The sequence below is a fragment of the Elgaria multicarinata genome, chromosome 3 (genome assembly GCF_023053635.1).
Source record: "Elgaria multicarinata webbii isolate HBS135686 ecotype San Diego chromosome 3, rElgMul1.1.pri, whole genome shotgun sequence".
In the NCBI taxonomy this organism is placed as follows: Eukaryota; Metazoa; Chordata; class Lepidosauria; order Squamata; family Anguidae; genus Elgaria; species Elgaria multicarinata.
In genome coordinates, this window is record NC_086173.1 from 52,433,810 (window position 1) to 52,446,622 (window position 12,813).

General features: G+C 44.1%; 1 protein-coding gene across 1 annotated transcript in view; it reads left to right on the forward strand.

The window, feature by feature from the left end:
- The window catches only part of TMEM94 (transmembrane protein 94), a 92,177-nt gene that overhangs the window by 56,282 nt on the left and 23,082 nt on the right, over positions 1–12,813 (forward strand). Inside the window, exons 15-21 of the mRNA XM_063120281.1 lie at positions 1,869–2,081; positions 3,382–3,697; positions 5,578–5,751; positions 7,556–7,658; positions 8,747–8,964; positions 10,086–10,267; positions 11,947–12,085. Of these exons, the coding sequence (XP_062976351.1) occupies positions 1,869–2,081; positions 3,382–3,697; positions 5,578–5,751; positions 7,556–7,658; positions 8,747–8,964; positions 10,086–10,267; positions 11,947–12,085 (1,345 nt within the window). The remainder of the gene's footprint in view (positions 1–1,868; positions 2,082–3,381; positions 3,698–5,577; positions 5,752–7,555; positions 7,659–8,746; positions 8,965–10,085; positions 10,268–11,946; positions 12,086–12,813) is intronic.

Consider the following 12,813-nt stretch of genomic DNA (forward strand, 5'->3'; position numbering starts at 1 on the left):
GTGAACCACTACAACAGAAGGCAGCAGCAATAGATCAAAGGAGCAGACTGAAGGATTGGGGCAAGCAACGATTGTCAGTCTAACAACAGTAATGCTGTACTTTGTAGTGAACTGTGGTTTAAAGTCGGAATGGTTCGATTTGCTTTCGGTGGTTCTGTTTGTTATTTAATTGATAATGTTATTTACCGGAAGTCCTGAAGTTAAGTAAATACTGTAAAATATTGAGTTCACGGCACTCATCACACAGCAGATGGTTAAACTATGGAATACCATAAACTATGGTTAATTAACTATGGTTAAACTATGGTTAAACTATGGCCATCGCCACAAAGTGTGGTGATGGCCACCAATTTGGATGGCTTTAAAAGGGAGTTGGATAAATTCCTGGAGGAGAAGGCTATCCACAGCTACTGGTCCTGATGGCTATGTGCTACCTCCAATATCAGAGGCCGTAAGCCCATGTACACCAGTTGCTGGGAGACATGAGTGGGAGGGTGCTGGTGCACTCATGTCCAACTTGTGGGCTTCCCCTGGCCAGCTGGTTGGCCACAGTGGGAACAGAATGCTGGAGTAGATGGTTCCTGGGTCTGACCCAGCTCAGCTCTTCTTATGTCCTTAGTTGTTTGTCTCTGGAGTGATTGCAATCTGCTGCTCCTCATCCTAATTATAGAAGGAAGGAAAGGAAAGGAACCTCTCGTGCAAGCACTGAGTCATTACTGACTCTTGGAGGGACGCCAGCTTTCGCGGACGTTTTCTTGGCAGGCCTTATAGCGGGGTGGTTTGCCGTTGCCTTCCCCAGCCGTTATTCCCTTTCCCCCAGCTAACTGGGTACTCATTTTACCGACCTCGGGAGGATGGAAGGCTGAGTCGACCCAAGCCGGCTGCCTGAAACCAGCTTCCGCTGGGATTGAACTCAGGCCGTGGGGAGAGTTTCAGCTGCAGAAACTGCTGCTTTACCATATCCTGTAGTGAGCCCGCCCCTCTCTATCACTTCAGAGCAGCTCAAGAAAACCTGCTCAAGGGTCCGTCCTTTATTGACATCTTTTAGTTCAGGGGTGTCAAATGCCTTTCAGCCTGAGTGGTGAATTCCATGTGGTGGGCAGAGTCAAGGACAAAAGAGGTGGGGGTCAAAGACCAAAGGGCAAAGGCAACTCCCCCCTCCCAAACACCAGTGTATTTTAGCTGAAAACTCTTACTTAAACCATTCTGTTTTTGTCTGTTTTTATGCTTTTAAAATTTGTATATTTGCTTTTAATGTTCACTGTTTTCATTTTTATAAACCGCCCAGAGAGCTTCGGCTATGGAGCTGTATATAAATGTAAATAATAATAATAATAATAATAATAATAATAATAATAATAATAATAATAATAATAATTCACAGCCATAACACCATCTCCCTTGCTTTGCTATGCTAATTTAACATGGCAAGTCGCAGAGAACACTTCATAGAATCATAGAATAGCAGAGTTGGAAGGGGCCTACAAGGCTATCGAGTCCAACCCCCTGCTCAATGCAGGAATCCACCCTACAGCATCCCTGACAGATGGTTGTCCAGCTGCCTCTTGAAGGCCTCTAGTGTGGGAGAGACCACGACCTCCCTAGGTAACTGATTCCATTGTCGTACTGCTCTAACAGTCAGACACTTCAGTGTCTGTTAAAATCTAACTCAAGACCTGCTAGACAATGTTCCATCTAGTGATGTGGTTAATGTTTGCTAGGACAATTCTTTGCAGCCAGGGGGTAGGTTAGGAGAAGAAGTCTTAAGAACATCTTGCTTAATACAGTTCCTTTTGGAGCAGGTAGGAGAAAGGAAGGATCACCTTCCTTCTCTACTTACTTCTTTTTCTTCTTATGCTGTATTACAGCCCCATGAAAGGGATGCTCTGCTCTCAGGGCCTTTGTCAGATGTGGTTCGCATCACCAACGAACAAGACCGGGCTGAGTGGTCCACCAGCAACACCCCCAAATCTTCTGATACTCATATTCACAAGAAACCAGTCACCCGCAGCAAGCACCCTTCAGGGTCCAACGTGAGCTTCAGCAAGGACATTGAGGGTGGGGAGGAGGATTCTATGCAGGTAAGACAGGTTTCTATTCTGTTATTGTCAAGTCTTAACTTGTTTTTAGTATATTTGTTTTATTGTTTTAATCAGGTTTTTATTTTATTTTTTTATTTTTTGTTCATATGATTGTAAGTTGCCATTAGAGCCATTTTCTTGGTAAACAGGTAGGTTACAAATCAATTGAAACAAAAAAATAATTTCTTGCAACCTTCTTTCTAGTTTAATGCTGGTGGGTGGCAGAAGTAGAGAGAGAGAGAGAGAGGCCTAATCTACACCATACTGTACTATGAAAGTGGTATATAAGAGGCAAGAGCCACACTACTGCTTTATAGTGATATTGAAGTGCACTGAACTGTTGGGGGCCATTGACACATACCATATTCTGCTTTCATACCGCTATATCCTGCTTGGTGTGGCTCCGGCCTTTTATATACCGCTTTCATACCATTTTCATAGTGCAATATCCTGCTTGGTGTAGATTAGGCCGGAGGGAGGGAGGGGAAGGGAAGAGGGAATGGGTGATTCCTCCCACTTTTGACTCTGATCCCGCCCACCATTAGCATGCGGCCCCCTACAATGGATGATGGCCCTTGACAGAAAAAAGGTTCCCCATTCCTGAGGTAAGGTATGCAAAAAGCTGCAGATTTCAGGATGGGCCTCCCCCCTCCACTTAAGCCAAGAGCAGTTATCTAGCCTATTAAGCAGAATGTAGTAGATAATATGGGAGGGTGAAAGTTGTGAACATGAGAGAGGAAAAGGAACAACCATTGGGTATCTCACTGTGGGGCATAAGGAGTAAGTATGGCTTAGAGGAAAGAAGAGATGCCTGCTTGTCAAAATGCCCCATTGACCAATTTGCATGTGGTAATACAAGCAGGCTTAAGATTTGCAGGGGGAGGAGCAGGGTGGGAAGCAGGGGGAGAAGCCACAATGGCCTCTTCTCCCTATGCGAGTGTCCAAACCCCCCAATGTGTTTTTATTCTACAGAAAAATATGACAGCAGCAGAACTTTCTCAAAGACTGACAACATAACGAAAATAAAAATACAGTGGGTCACTGCCCAACTGATTTTGACTTTTCTCCACTTTCTACTATCACATTTTCTTACAATTTTCTATAGCCATGAGAGCTAGAAACTGGCTTCTTAAAATGGAAAGGTATCATTTCATGTGTGTGTGTGTGTGTGTGTGTGTAAGGTAAACGGTGGCTGGCGCCTAAACTATCACGCTGCAGCCTACGAGACTGAGCTGTGTTGAGAGAGATCCCCTATATTCTGTTGGAATTGATCGGGTATTTCTTTTTAACATTGAGCCAGGTTGAGGCTGACAGCGAGGGACTTGCGTGCGAGGCGGAAGACTTTGTGTGCGATTACCACTTGGAAATGCTCAGCCTGTCGCAGGACCAGCAGAATCCCTCCTGCATCCAGTTTGATGATTCCAACTGGCAGATGCACTTAACCTCCCTGAAGCCCCTGGGCTTGAATGTGCTGCTCAATCTGTGCAACGCCAGCGTGACGGAACGCCTGTGCCGCTTCTCCGACCACCTCTGCAACATCGCCTTGCAGGAGACGCACAATGCTGTGCTGCCCGTTCACGTGCCCTGGGGGCTCTGTGAGCTTGCCCGGCTTATAGGTAAGGATGGCATTATTTATTTATTTAGCACCATCAATGTACATAGTAAAACAATAAAACATCAACACCCTGCCACGTAGGCTAACATTCTAATAAAATCATAAGAAAACAATAAGAAAGGGAAGGGGAATGCACCAAACAGGCACAGGGGAACAATAAAACGAACAGTGTAAAAGTAAGATCAAGTCACGGTCTAAACGCTTTAGAAAAAAGAAAAGTTTTCAGCTCAGCTTTAAAAGCTGCAATTGAACTCGTGGTCCGCAAATGCTCTGGAAGAGAATTCCAGGCGTCAGGGGCAGGGAGAGAAAATGGACGAAAGGGAAGTGGGAAGAGTCATTTCATCATCTTTTCACAGAGTATTAGTAAAATATCCCCTACCTTACACAAAGAACCTAGAATATTCACATTTGGGCTTTGTTGGATCTTGCTTTGTTGGATCAAGCATCCTGAGATGGGGCTGCTGGATGCATAAGGGAGAAGTGATCCTTCAAGAGGAAATCTCACCCCTTGATTTCTTATGAGTTCTGGGGAAACTAGCCCAGAGAGAGCAGGCTACCTGCTTGGCTTTTATTAGGTTCTCGAACTCCAGGGGAACGAAGGGCATGAAGAACGGGAGAAACGCAGGCGGAGAGACTGTGCATGCAAACAGCACACTTCTGGTTTGCTCGTCTTAAACTTTGGACTGTGCACTGTACTGTGTAATTCCTAGACCCAGCTGGCTAATACTGATTTAGTGCAGTTAGGTGTGAAAAGGCAGCATAGATCATGTCGGCAAGCCACATGGGGAATCACTCTCTGTTGGATCAATGTCTGTCTTGCCATGATGAGACTTTTGAGTCATTTGCTGGTGGTTCCAACACGGTACAGGGAGAGAAGTACAACTCGGAGACTGATCTGTGTGCCCTGCCTGCCTTCTTTTACCTAATCTAACCATGCTAAATCAATATTGATGTATTGATTGCTCTCATAGTCTTCCTGCCTGTCCTCCTTAATATTATTTAAATATTTTTAGAGCACCTTTCCAGACATTACTTTCTCAAAACGGTGTGTGATGTATCTAACCATGAAATCACAATACAATAAGAGTTACATTTTAAAACAGCAAAATATAAGCATCAAAATAACTAAACTATAGAAGCTTTAAATCTCTCTCTCTCGAAGCCCTCATAATAATCAGTAACAAGCCATCTAAAACCAATCTGAAGTCCATAGTCTAAAAGACACTAATGTAATATCCAATATTCTGTAACAGCAATTTTAAAAGTTGCAATATATCAAATAAAATAATCTCAAAGATATATACCATGACCTTTTTAGCTCCACGAAGCTAGTAAAAGCAGGCAAAATATGAGAAACCCAGTGGAGAGATTGCTTCCTATGTAATTTAAGAGGGATCCTTCTTGCCTCCTATGGTTGTTTCATACATTCAGCATCTTCAACGCAATTGCTTCCAGTTTTGCATGAGGCCGCTACTAGACGCCAAGCTGGGAGGTGCCGTTTCTGTGAGCTGGTTCCTTCCCATCCCGCACAGATGGAGTTGCTGTGATTCGTGTGCAATTGCTGGACCTGAAGAACGGAGGATTATAATTGTGCAAATTAGGGTGGCCTATGCATAGATCCCAATGGTGAGGGCAATTTTTCATTTGAACAACATCTTCCCATGTGTTTCAGGAAGTGATTGTGTATGAGAATGCATGTAAGTTGTCCCCCAGTGATTATGTCTCAGCTGCAAGATATGCAGGAAATTGAACAATTAGCACAGGATCACCTCTTGGGTCTCAGGATGATAACAGCAAGAGGAGAGCAATTGCACATTCCTTGGGCCTCCATCTAACTTTTCTTCCAGAATTCCCATCCCATCTTACCTTTCCCTCCCCTAGGCTTTACACCTGGTGCCAAAGAGCTTTTCAAGCAGGAGAACTACTTGGCCCTTTACCGCCTGCCATCGGATGAGATGGTGAAAGAGGTGATGCTCGGAAAACTCTCATTCATCACCAAGAGGAGGCCGCCTTTGAGTCACATGATCAGCCTTTTTGTGAAAGACACCACTACCAGTAAGGCTACTTGACTTGGTGGGCTTCTGAATGGTGAACAGACAGAAGTATGCCTGCTACATGCAAACTCTGGGATCTCAGTTAGGCTAGCAGTCTACCCAGTGGATTCATAGTCTTTGTATGCATTCCGAGGAGAAGAACCACGAACTTGGGACAGAAGAAACTTTTCTGTTACAGTAACAACAATAATGGGATGGATCCAGAACTGTCTCTCAACCTTCCAGAGGAGATTTGGATGGGCTGTGGTGGTGGTGGTGGTGATGAGGATGAGGATGAGACCTGCAGGGGGAATGAGTGGGTGCAGAAAGCTCGTTCAGCAAACAATATCCTTCCGCTGGCAAAACGATGGATCTGGATCCAGCCCAATGCCTCCCAAGTGAAGCTTCCAAAGGAGGGAGGGATTTCTCAACGGCTGGCTAACCAGTCTATGTGAAGCCTTAAGTTGGAATTTGGGCGTTTATTTTTTCAAAACTGATACCGCTTTTTATTTTTTTAAAAAAATCAAAAAATAAAATCAACATAAAACCAATCAATAAAAAAAACAGCAGCAGAATAGCAATACAGCAATAAAATCTCTTCTTAGAATAGTCAAGGGTAGCTGGCAATACTAATGGCAATCCTAGAGGTCAGGAAAATACCCAGGCAAGCAGATGTCTCTTAAGTTGTCGGTGGAAACGTTCAGTACGGAAATCATGGATTGATGCTCCAGTTCATGCTTAGAACCAGAATGTAAAGTATATTGCCAATATGCTCCATGTACAAATGGATCACATTGGCTTATTCGTTATAGTTCCTTCTGTTTTTTTGTTTTTCTTTAAAAAAGGCCTACATCTGTGTTTCACACTTGTCTTGGCGGTTCCAGGCTCAGTGAAGGGCTGACCAGGTGTGGGAAGTGATTTGGATGATGGAGTCCTTCCTTTAATTACAATTTATATCCCATATTTAAAGCCCCAAAGGCCTTAGGCTGAAGAATAGCTGATGTAAAAGCCCAGAATATCATACTCACATCCCAGCATAACAAAAGAGATGGGCCTGTGCAATGACCAGCTTGAGAAAGCTGCTGCTAATCTCCCTTGTTTAGAAGCATAGGAAGCTCTCTCTGAAAACAGTCACCACGTTGAAGAAGGGAAAGTGGGGAAAGACTTGCCCTGGTCTGAGTCTTCTCGCTGGCATTCCTCACCTTGTCATCATCGGACGATTGCAGTATTGAGAAGAGGAATCACCGCTGGGAAGGAGCAAGGAGGGACGGAGCAAGGGGGACGGACGGTTGACCACTATGGCAGGCAGCAAGCTATGGTTGTCCGTTGGGGCCTAGGCTGTCTGTACCTGACTGGCTTCTTAAAGTGAATTGGGGGGAGGAGGTCTTGTTTTGGGCAGAAAGGTGCCCCAGAGAATAGGGCATACAGACAAATTGCACGGCCAGCGGTAGACCTTGCAGTATACACACACACACACACACGGCCCCACACCACCTGTCATAATGACAGGGGTTTTGTTAGTTGTCTTATAATGATCATAATCAGAATAATATATCAAAGTCCTAATAATTCTCCGGGAAAAATGGAAGGCTGCCTTTGGCCCCTCCTCCGGCTCCTGACAGCTGATCTTCTTCTGCGGCCTTCCGTTTGACAGACGGAGGGCTGTTTTTAGTGCCTTCCTCCAGTGTGTTTATCATCATTTGTCATATTGTTAAAAGTACCGAGATGCCTGTGGGTGGTGCGGCGTGTAAGAAATCTGTAAAATAGATGAGCCTGTCAGCGGGCGATGTTCAAGCTTGAGACATGGGCCCCATTTTTCCTCCCAGGCACTGAACAGATGCTTTCCCATGGAACTGCTGACATCATCCTTGAGGCCTGCACGGACTTCTGGGATGGCTCTGATATCTACCCGCTGTCGGGCTCTGACAGGTAGGCAGCCTTCCCTTATGCCTGCCCAAATCGCTGGCTTCCTAAAGCGAGTCACCGGAGAGGTTTCTGCCTGGGTTGGGTGCTCAAGGCAAAGTGCATTTTTGCATGAAAGGTAGAACAATGAGAGATCTTCTTGCACAGGAAGGTTTAGTTTTAGGAGGTGTACAGACAGTTCCTTTTCAGAAGGCGACATTGTAGAGCTCTCATTAGCACAGGTACACACATGCACTTTTTATGGTCTATCAGTCTGTGGTCAAACTATGTTTTTTGGGTATCGTAATATGTTTCAAGCTGTGCCTTGAAAAGCACTGTAACAAAATGTTGCAGTGTGGCGTGCCCTTGCTCAGTTTTCTGGCTAATCAGCCATGTCTTTTTTCTATTCCATTGCATTTCCGCTAACAGGTTTTCTGTCCCCCTGTCCCGCCAACAGCCAGCCCTCTGTGCCCTCTGAGCATGCTCTAAGCTCGTAGGGCCGTGTTTGGGGTTTCTCACTCTGCCTGATTAGGGTATTTTGCTAAAGTTTTTTTGTGTGTGTACGTCTTCAGACCTTGAGTTCCCACAAGCCTGTTGATATCTCCTTATAGTGCGTAAATGATATTGTTTTGGCTACAAAGGTATAGGCAGTTGGAGAACAGTCTACATTTGTGTGTAGGTAGATAAATGGTATTTCAGCGGAGGTGTTCTTCTCCACATGAGCACTCTCATGAGCCCTTTCTAAAAGGAAAAATTAGTCCAACGGCTTTTTATTTTTTTAATTAAGCTTCTTCCTTTCAACACTGTGTGATCGCTCTTTCTAGTTTTCTATTGTGAATGTCTCTTGGGGTGGGGTTGAAAGGGGTCCACTGGTTCACAAAATATGAAAACCATTCTTATAAAAGGAAACGTGCTTTGAAGTATATGAACGAGAATGAACTAAAGTGTCTCCCTTCCCCTACCGCCCCCCCCTTCCCCATGTCCAATAGGTTCTACGCCTGGTAACACGACTCCTCTGGGTAGTATTTCTAGTGAGATGAGTCCAGATGTTGAGGCTGTTTGTGCAAAATACGTCTCTGATGGTCCTTTGCCGTTGCCTTTTTTCTTGCCCTCAGGAAGAAAGTGTTGGATTTCTACCAGCGTGCCTGTCTGTCGGGTTATTGCTCTGCCTTCTCTTACAAGCCCATGCACTGTGCCTTGTCCTCTCAGCTCAATGGCAAATGCATAGAGCTGGTGCAGGTCCCCGGACAGAGTGCCATCTTCACCTCCTGTGATCTCCCTGGGACTACCCCCATCAAGCAGAGTAGCCGGAGGAACAGCTGGAGCTCGGATGGTACGTGCCATGCCTCCCTCCGCTGCAGGCCCTTCTTTACATACATCTAGAGCTCTGCCGGTTCCGGTTTGCTTTTTTGTCTGCCTACAGTCCCGTGTATTCAAGCTTCCAGTAAGGTAGACCTTGATACCTGGGACGCCACATTTTACAAAGTGTTACAGGAAGTCTAACAATGTCTTAAAACAGATTTAAAAAGAAAAACCAGTCAAAAGTAGAAGCTTTTGAATCAAGCTATTACAATGTTTTTTTGTGTTGTTGTTTTTACAAAATAGTAAGTTCACCCCAAATTATTTATGCTGTAAAGGAAGTTGTCTAATGGAGGGTTCTCCAGTTATAAAATATTTTTTTCTTAATTTACATGGTTATACTCTTATGGAAAAGCAGTATCGCTGCATGAGGATCTTCTTGCATCAGGATTCATTTTATTCTGGTTCAAGGACTCGCCCTTCTCTCCAATTGATCTGGCAGTTCTGGAAGAATCCTGTTTGTCTCAATTCTTGACACATTAGATTTGGACAAGCTGCCAGGTCATCAGAAACAGGCTTCATTTGATCGAGTTCCTTCCTATCCCTTTCTGTCCAGTCCTGCTGCTTACTAGTTTTAGCCAGGCAAGATCTTTGAGTGTCCTTGGGCAGATCATGAAGGATTAATTTAGATATCCCAGTTGTCACTGGATAGATGCAATATCTTGCCTTTGAATCCCAATTTCCTTATTTTCTGCTAATGTTGGTTCCTGTCAAGAACAAGTGGGAATAGCTGATCACCTAAAACCTACTCCTAGCTTTTGTGAAACAGCACAAAATTGAAGAACACTCTGCAAATGGCTGGGTGACCCATTGCTGGCTTTCACATGCTCTTCCTATCACTGTTGTCTTAAAAGTGGTTAACATCTTTTTGTTTTCTTCTTTTCTCTCTCTCTCTCTGTGTTTGTTTTACACTGTGTTCTTTGGGGTGTTTGGGTTATGGTTGTGTATCCTGGTATCTCTTACTTCTTCATGTTGTTCTGTGTATGTGTCTGTATGTTCTCCTATGACTGTCTCACTGTGCCTGTGTCCCCCTTCCTGTGTATCTGTCTACAATGTCTGCCTCTACACACTTGCCTGTTGTTTACATGCCCAAAGAAGGGATTGGGGAAGTGATGGAGAAGGAGGACTGTATCCAGGCTCTGAGTGGCCAGATCTTCATGGGAATGGTCTCGTCGCAGTATCAGGCCCGATCAGATGTTGTTCGCCTCATCGAGGGACTAGTCAATGCCTGCATTCGTTTTGTCTACTTCTCTCTGGAAGATGAACTCAAGAGCAAGGTAGGCTGCTCCTTTGCTTACTATACAACTTCTTTATGGCCCCATTCAGAAGACACATTAAACCATGGCTTTAACCACGGTGGTTAAGCCAGAAAGCCAGGCCGTGTTCAGAAGACACCTTAAACCATGACTTTAACCATGGTGAATAAAGCAAAAAGACATATACACCGTGGTTTAAGGTGTCTTCTGAACATGGCCTGGTGTTCTGGCTTAACCAGCATGGTTAAAGCCATGGTTTAAGGTGTTTTATGAACGGCCCCTATGTGTATTGTTACATCCTATTCTTTGTAGGGATGGTTCTGACATAATGTAAATTTCAAGTTTATTTCTCATTTTGATGTGTGTATTGCAGTTTAGAATTTATATACCTATGGATTAGCCTGATGGCAAATTCTGAGGATGTGGCCTCATCTCTTATGAATGTCACAAGTAATAGAATGATTTTTAGCTTTGCATTGTGGTTATCCTCAGCGTTTAAAATACAAGAAGACCTATACTTTCTCCCAAAGCCTGCTAATGTAATCCTGGAGATGTACACTAGGCAGGGGTTTCAGCAAATGTACATTTGGACTTATTTTGATAAAAAGAAGTTGAGTTTCCCCAATGTCTATATTAGGAAGTTTAGCAAAGCACATCCAAATATGCACATGCATGAAAAATAGGTATGTCTCATGTGCTTATAAGCCACCATGGGTTAACATGTGAACAGGCTCTCCATGTTCCATGCACCCTCTTATTTGGTTGCACCACCCTAGTGCCTATCCTCAAAGGTCCAAATATTGCAGCCACAATACGTTGGGAAGACTATGGTTCCGAAATCCCCTGTTTGGAAGACTTATGTACATTTCTGTGAAATGCATAGTTCTTAGTGCATCTTTGTTTGCTTTTGGTCAAAGTGACCAAAAATCTAAACTTCTTCTTGTGTTTGTTCATGAAGATAAATCTGGATATGTAAACCCCAGGGCTTTGACCTTATTATTATTATTATTATTATTATTATTTATTTATTTATTTATTTATATATATATATATATATATAGCACCATCAGTGTACATGGTGCTGTACAGAGTAAAACAGTAAATAGCAAGACCCTGCCGCATAGGCTTACAATCTAATAAAATCATAGTAGAACAATAAGGAGGGGAAGAGAATGCAAACAGGCACAGGGTAGGGTAAAACTAACAGTATAAAGTCCGAACAACATCAAGTTTTAAAAGCTTTAGGAAAAAGAAAAGTTTTTAGCTGAGCTTTAAAAGCTGCGATTGAACTTGTAGTTCTCAAATGTTCTGGAAGAGCGTTCCAGGCGTAAGGGGCAGCAGAAGAAAATGGACGAAGCCGAGCAAGGGAAGTAGAGACCCTTGGGCAGGCAAGAAACAGGCATTAGAGGAGCGAAGAGCACGAGCGGGGCAATAGTGTGAGATGAGAGAGGAGAGATAGGAAGGAGCTAGACCTTGAAAAGCTTTGAAGGTCAACAGGAGAAGTTTATATTGGATTCTGAAGTGAATTGGAAGCCAATGAAGAGATTTCAGAAGTGGAGTAACATGGTCAGAGCGGCGAGCCAAGAAGATGATCTTCACGGCAGAGTGGTGAACAGAAACCAACGGACTGATGTGAGAAGAAGGAAGGCCAGAGAGGAAGGCCTAATCTCTCTAAAGCCTCACCCCTTCCATTTCCACAGGTGTTTGCTGAGAAGATGGGTCTTGAGACGGGCTGGAACTGTCACATATCCCTCACACCCAATGGAGATGTGCCTGGTTCTGAAATCCCGCCCTCCAGCCCCAGCCACGCAGGCTCTTTGCGTGATGACCTTCATCAGGGTGAGATTGAATAGCCCTGGGAGAATGTTGGCTGCAAATGAAAGTGTCTGGTTGTTTGGTTGTTTGGTTGAAGCCAACCCATTTGATGCATAGCAAGCAAGGCAGGCAGCCTTGATGGCCAAACCTTAGGATAGCCGTTCTGCGAGAGAATTCCACTTTGCTCCAACTTAACTTCTCAGCACCAACTGTGTAAACACCAGGCAAACACGCAAGGTAGATTCTGTTTAGAGAGGGATACCAAGACATACTAATAAATAACACTGGGGTGATTTGTTTTCGTCGAGTATTGATTTGAGTACAGATCACTGGATAATTTGGGGTTAGACTACCAGCCTGCCAAAAATGTGTATTTTTATTATTATTTAAAATGGGTACTGTGCTGAGAAAAATTCTCTTTGAAGTTGGCGGCTCTTGTGGCCAGGTCCCTTTTGGTCGGTTTGCTTAGTTGAAACCTTTGAGATTTTCTCTCTCCTAAAGCCTTGCTGGAGACCTTTAAGTAACCTTCACTGCCATTGCCATTTGGCTCCTAAGCAGAATTCAAACCCAACTCCGCCCTGTGTTCCAGAGCAGCAGGAACAAACAAGCAAACAAAAAAGAGGCAATATTGTGCAATATTGCTGCCATGAAAGTGGCCCTCAAAAGAACGTTTCTGCCTCAGCTCAATGTTTGCGTCCTGCGCTTGCATTCCCAATTGGTCTGTTCTATGAAGGATTGCCACTTTTTTTTCC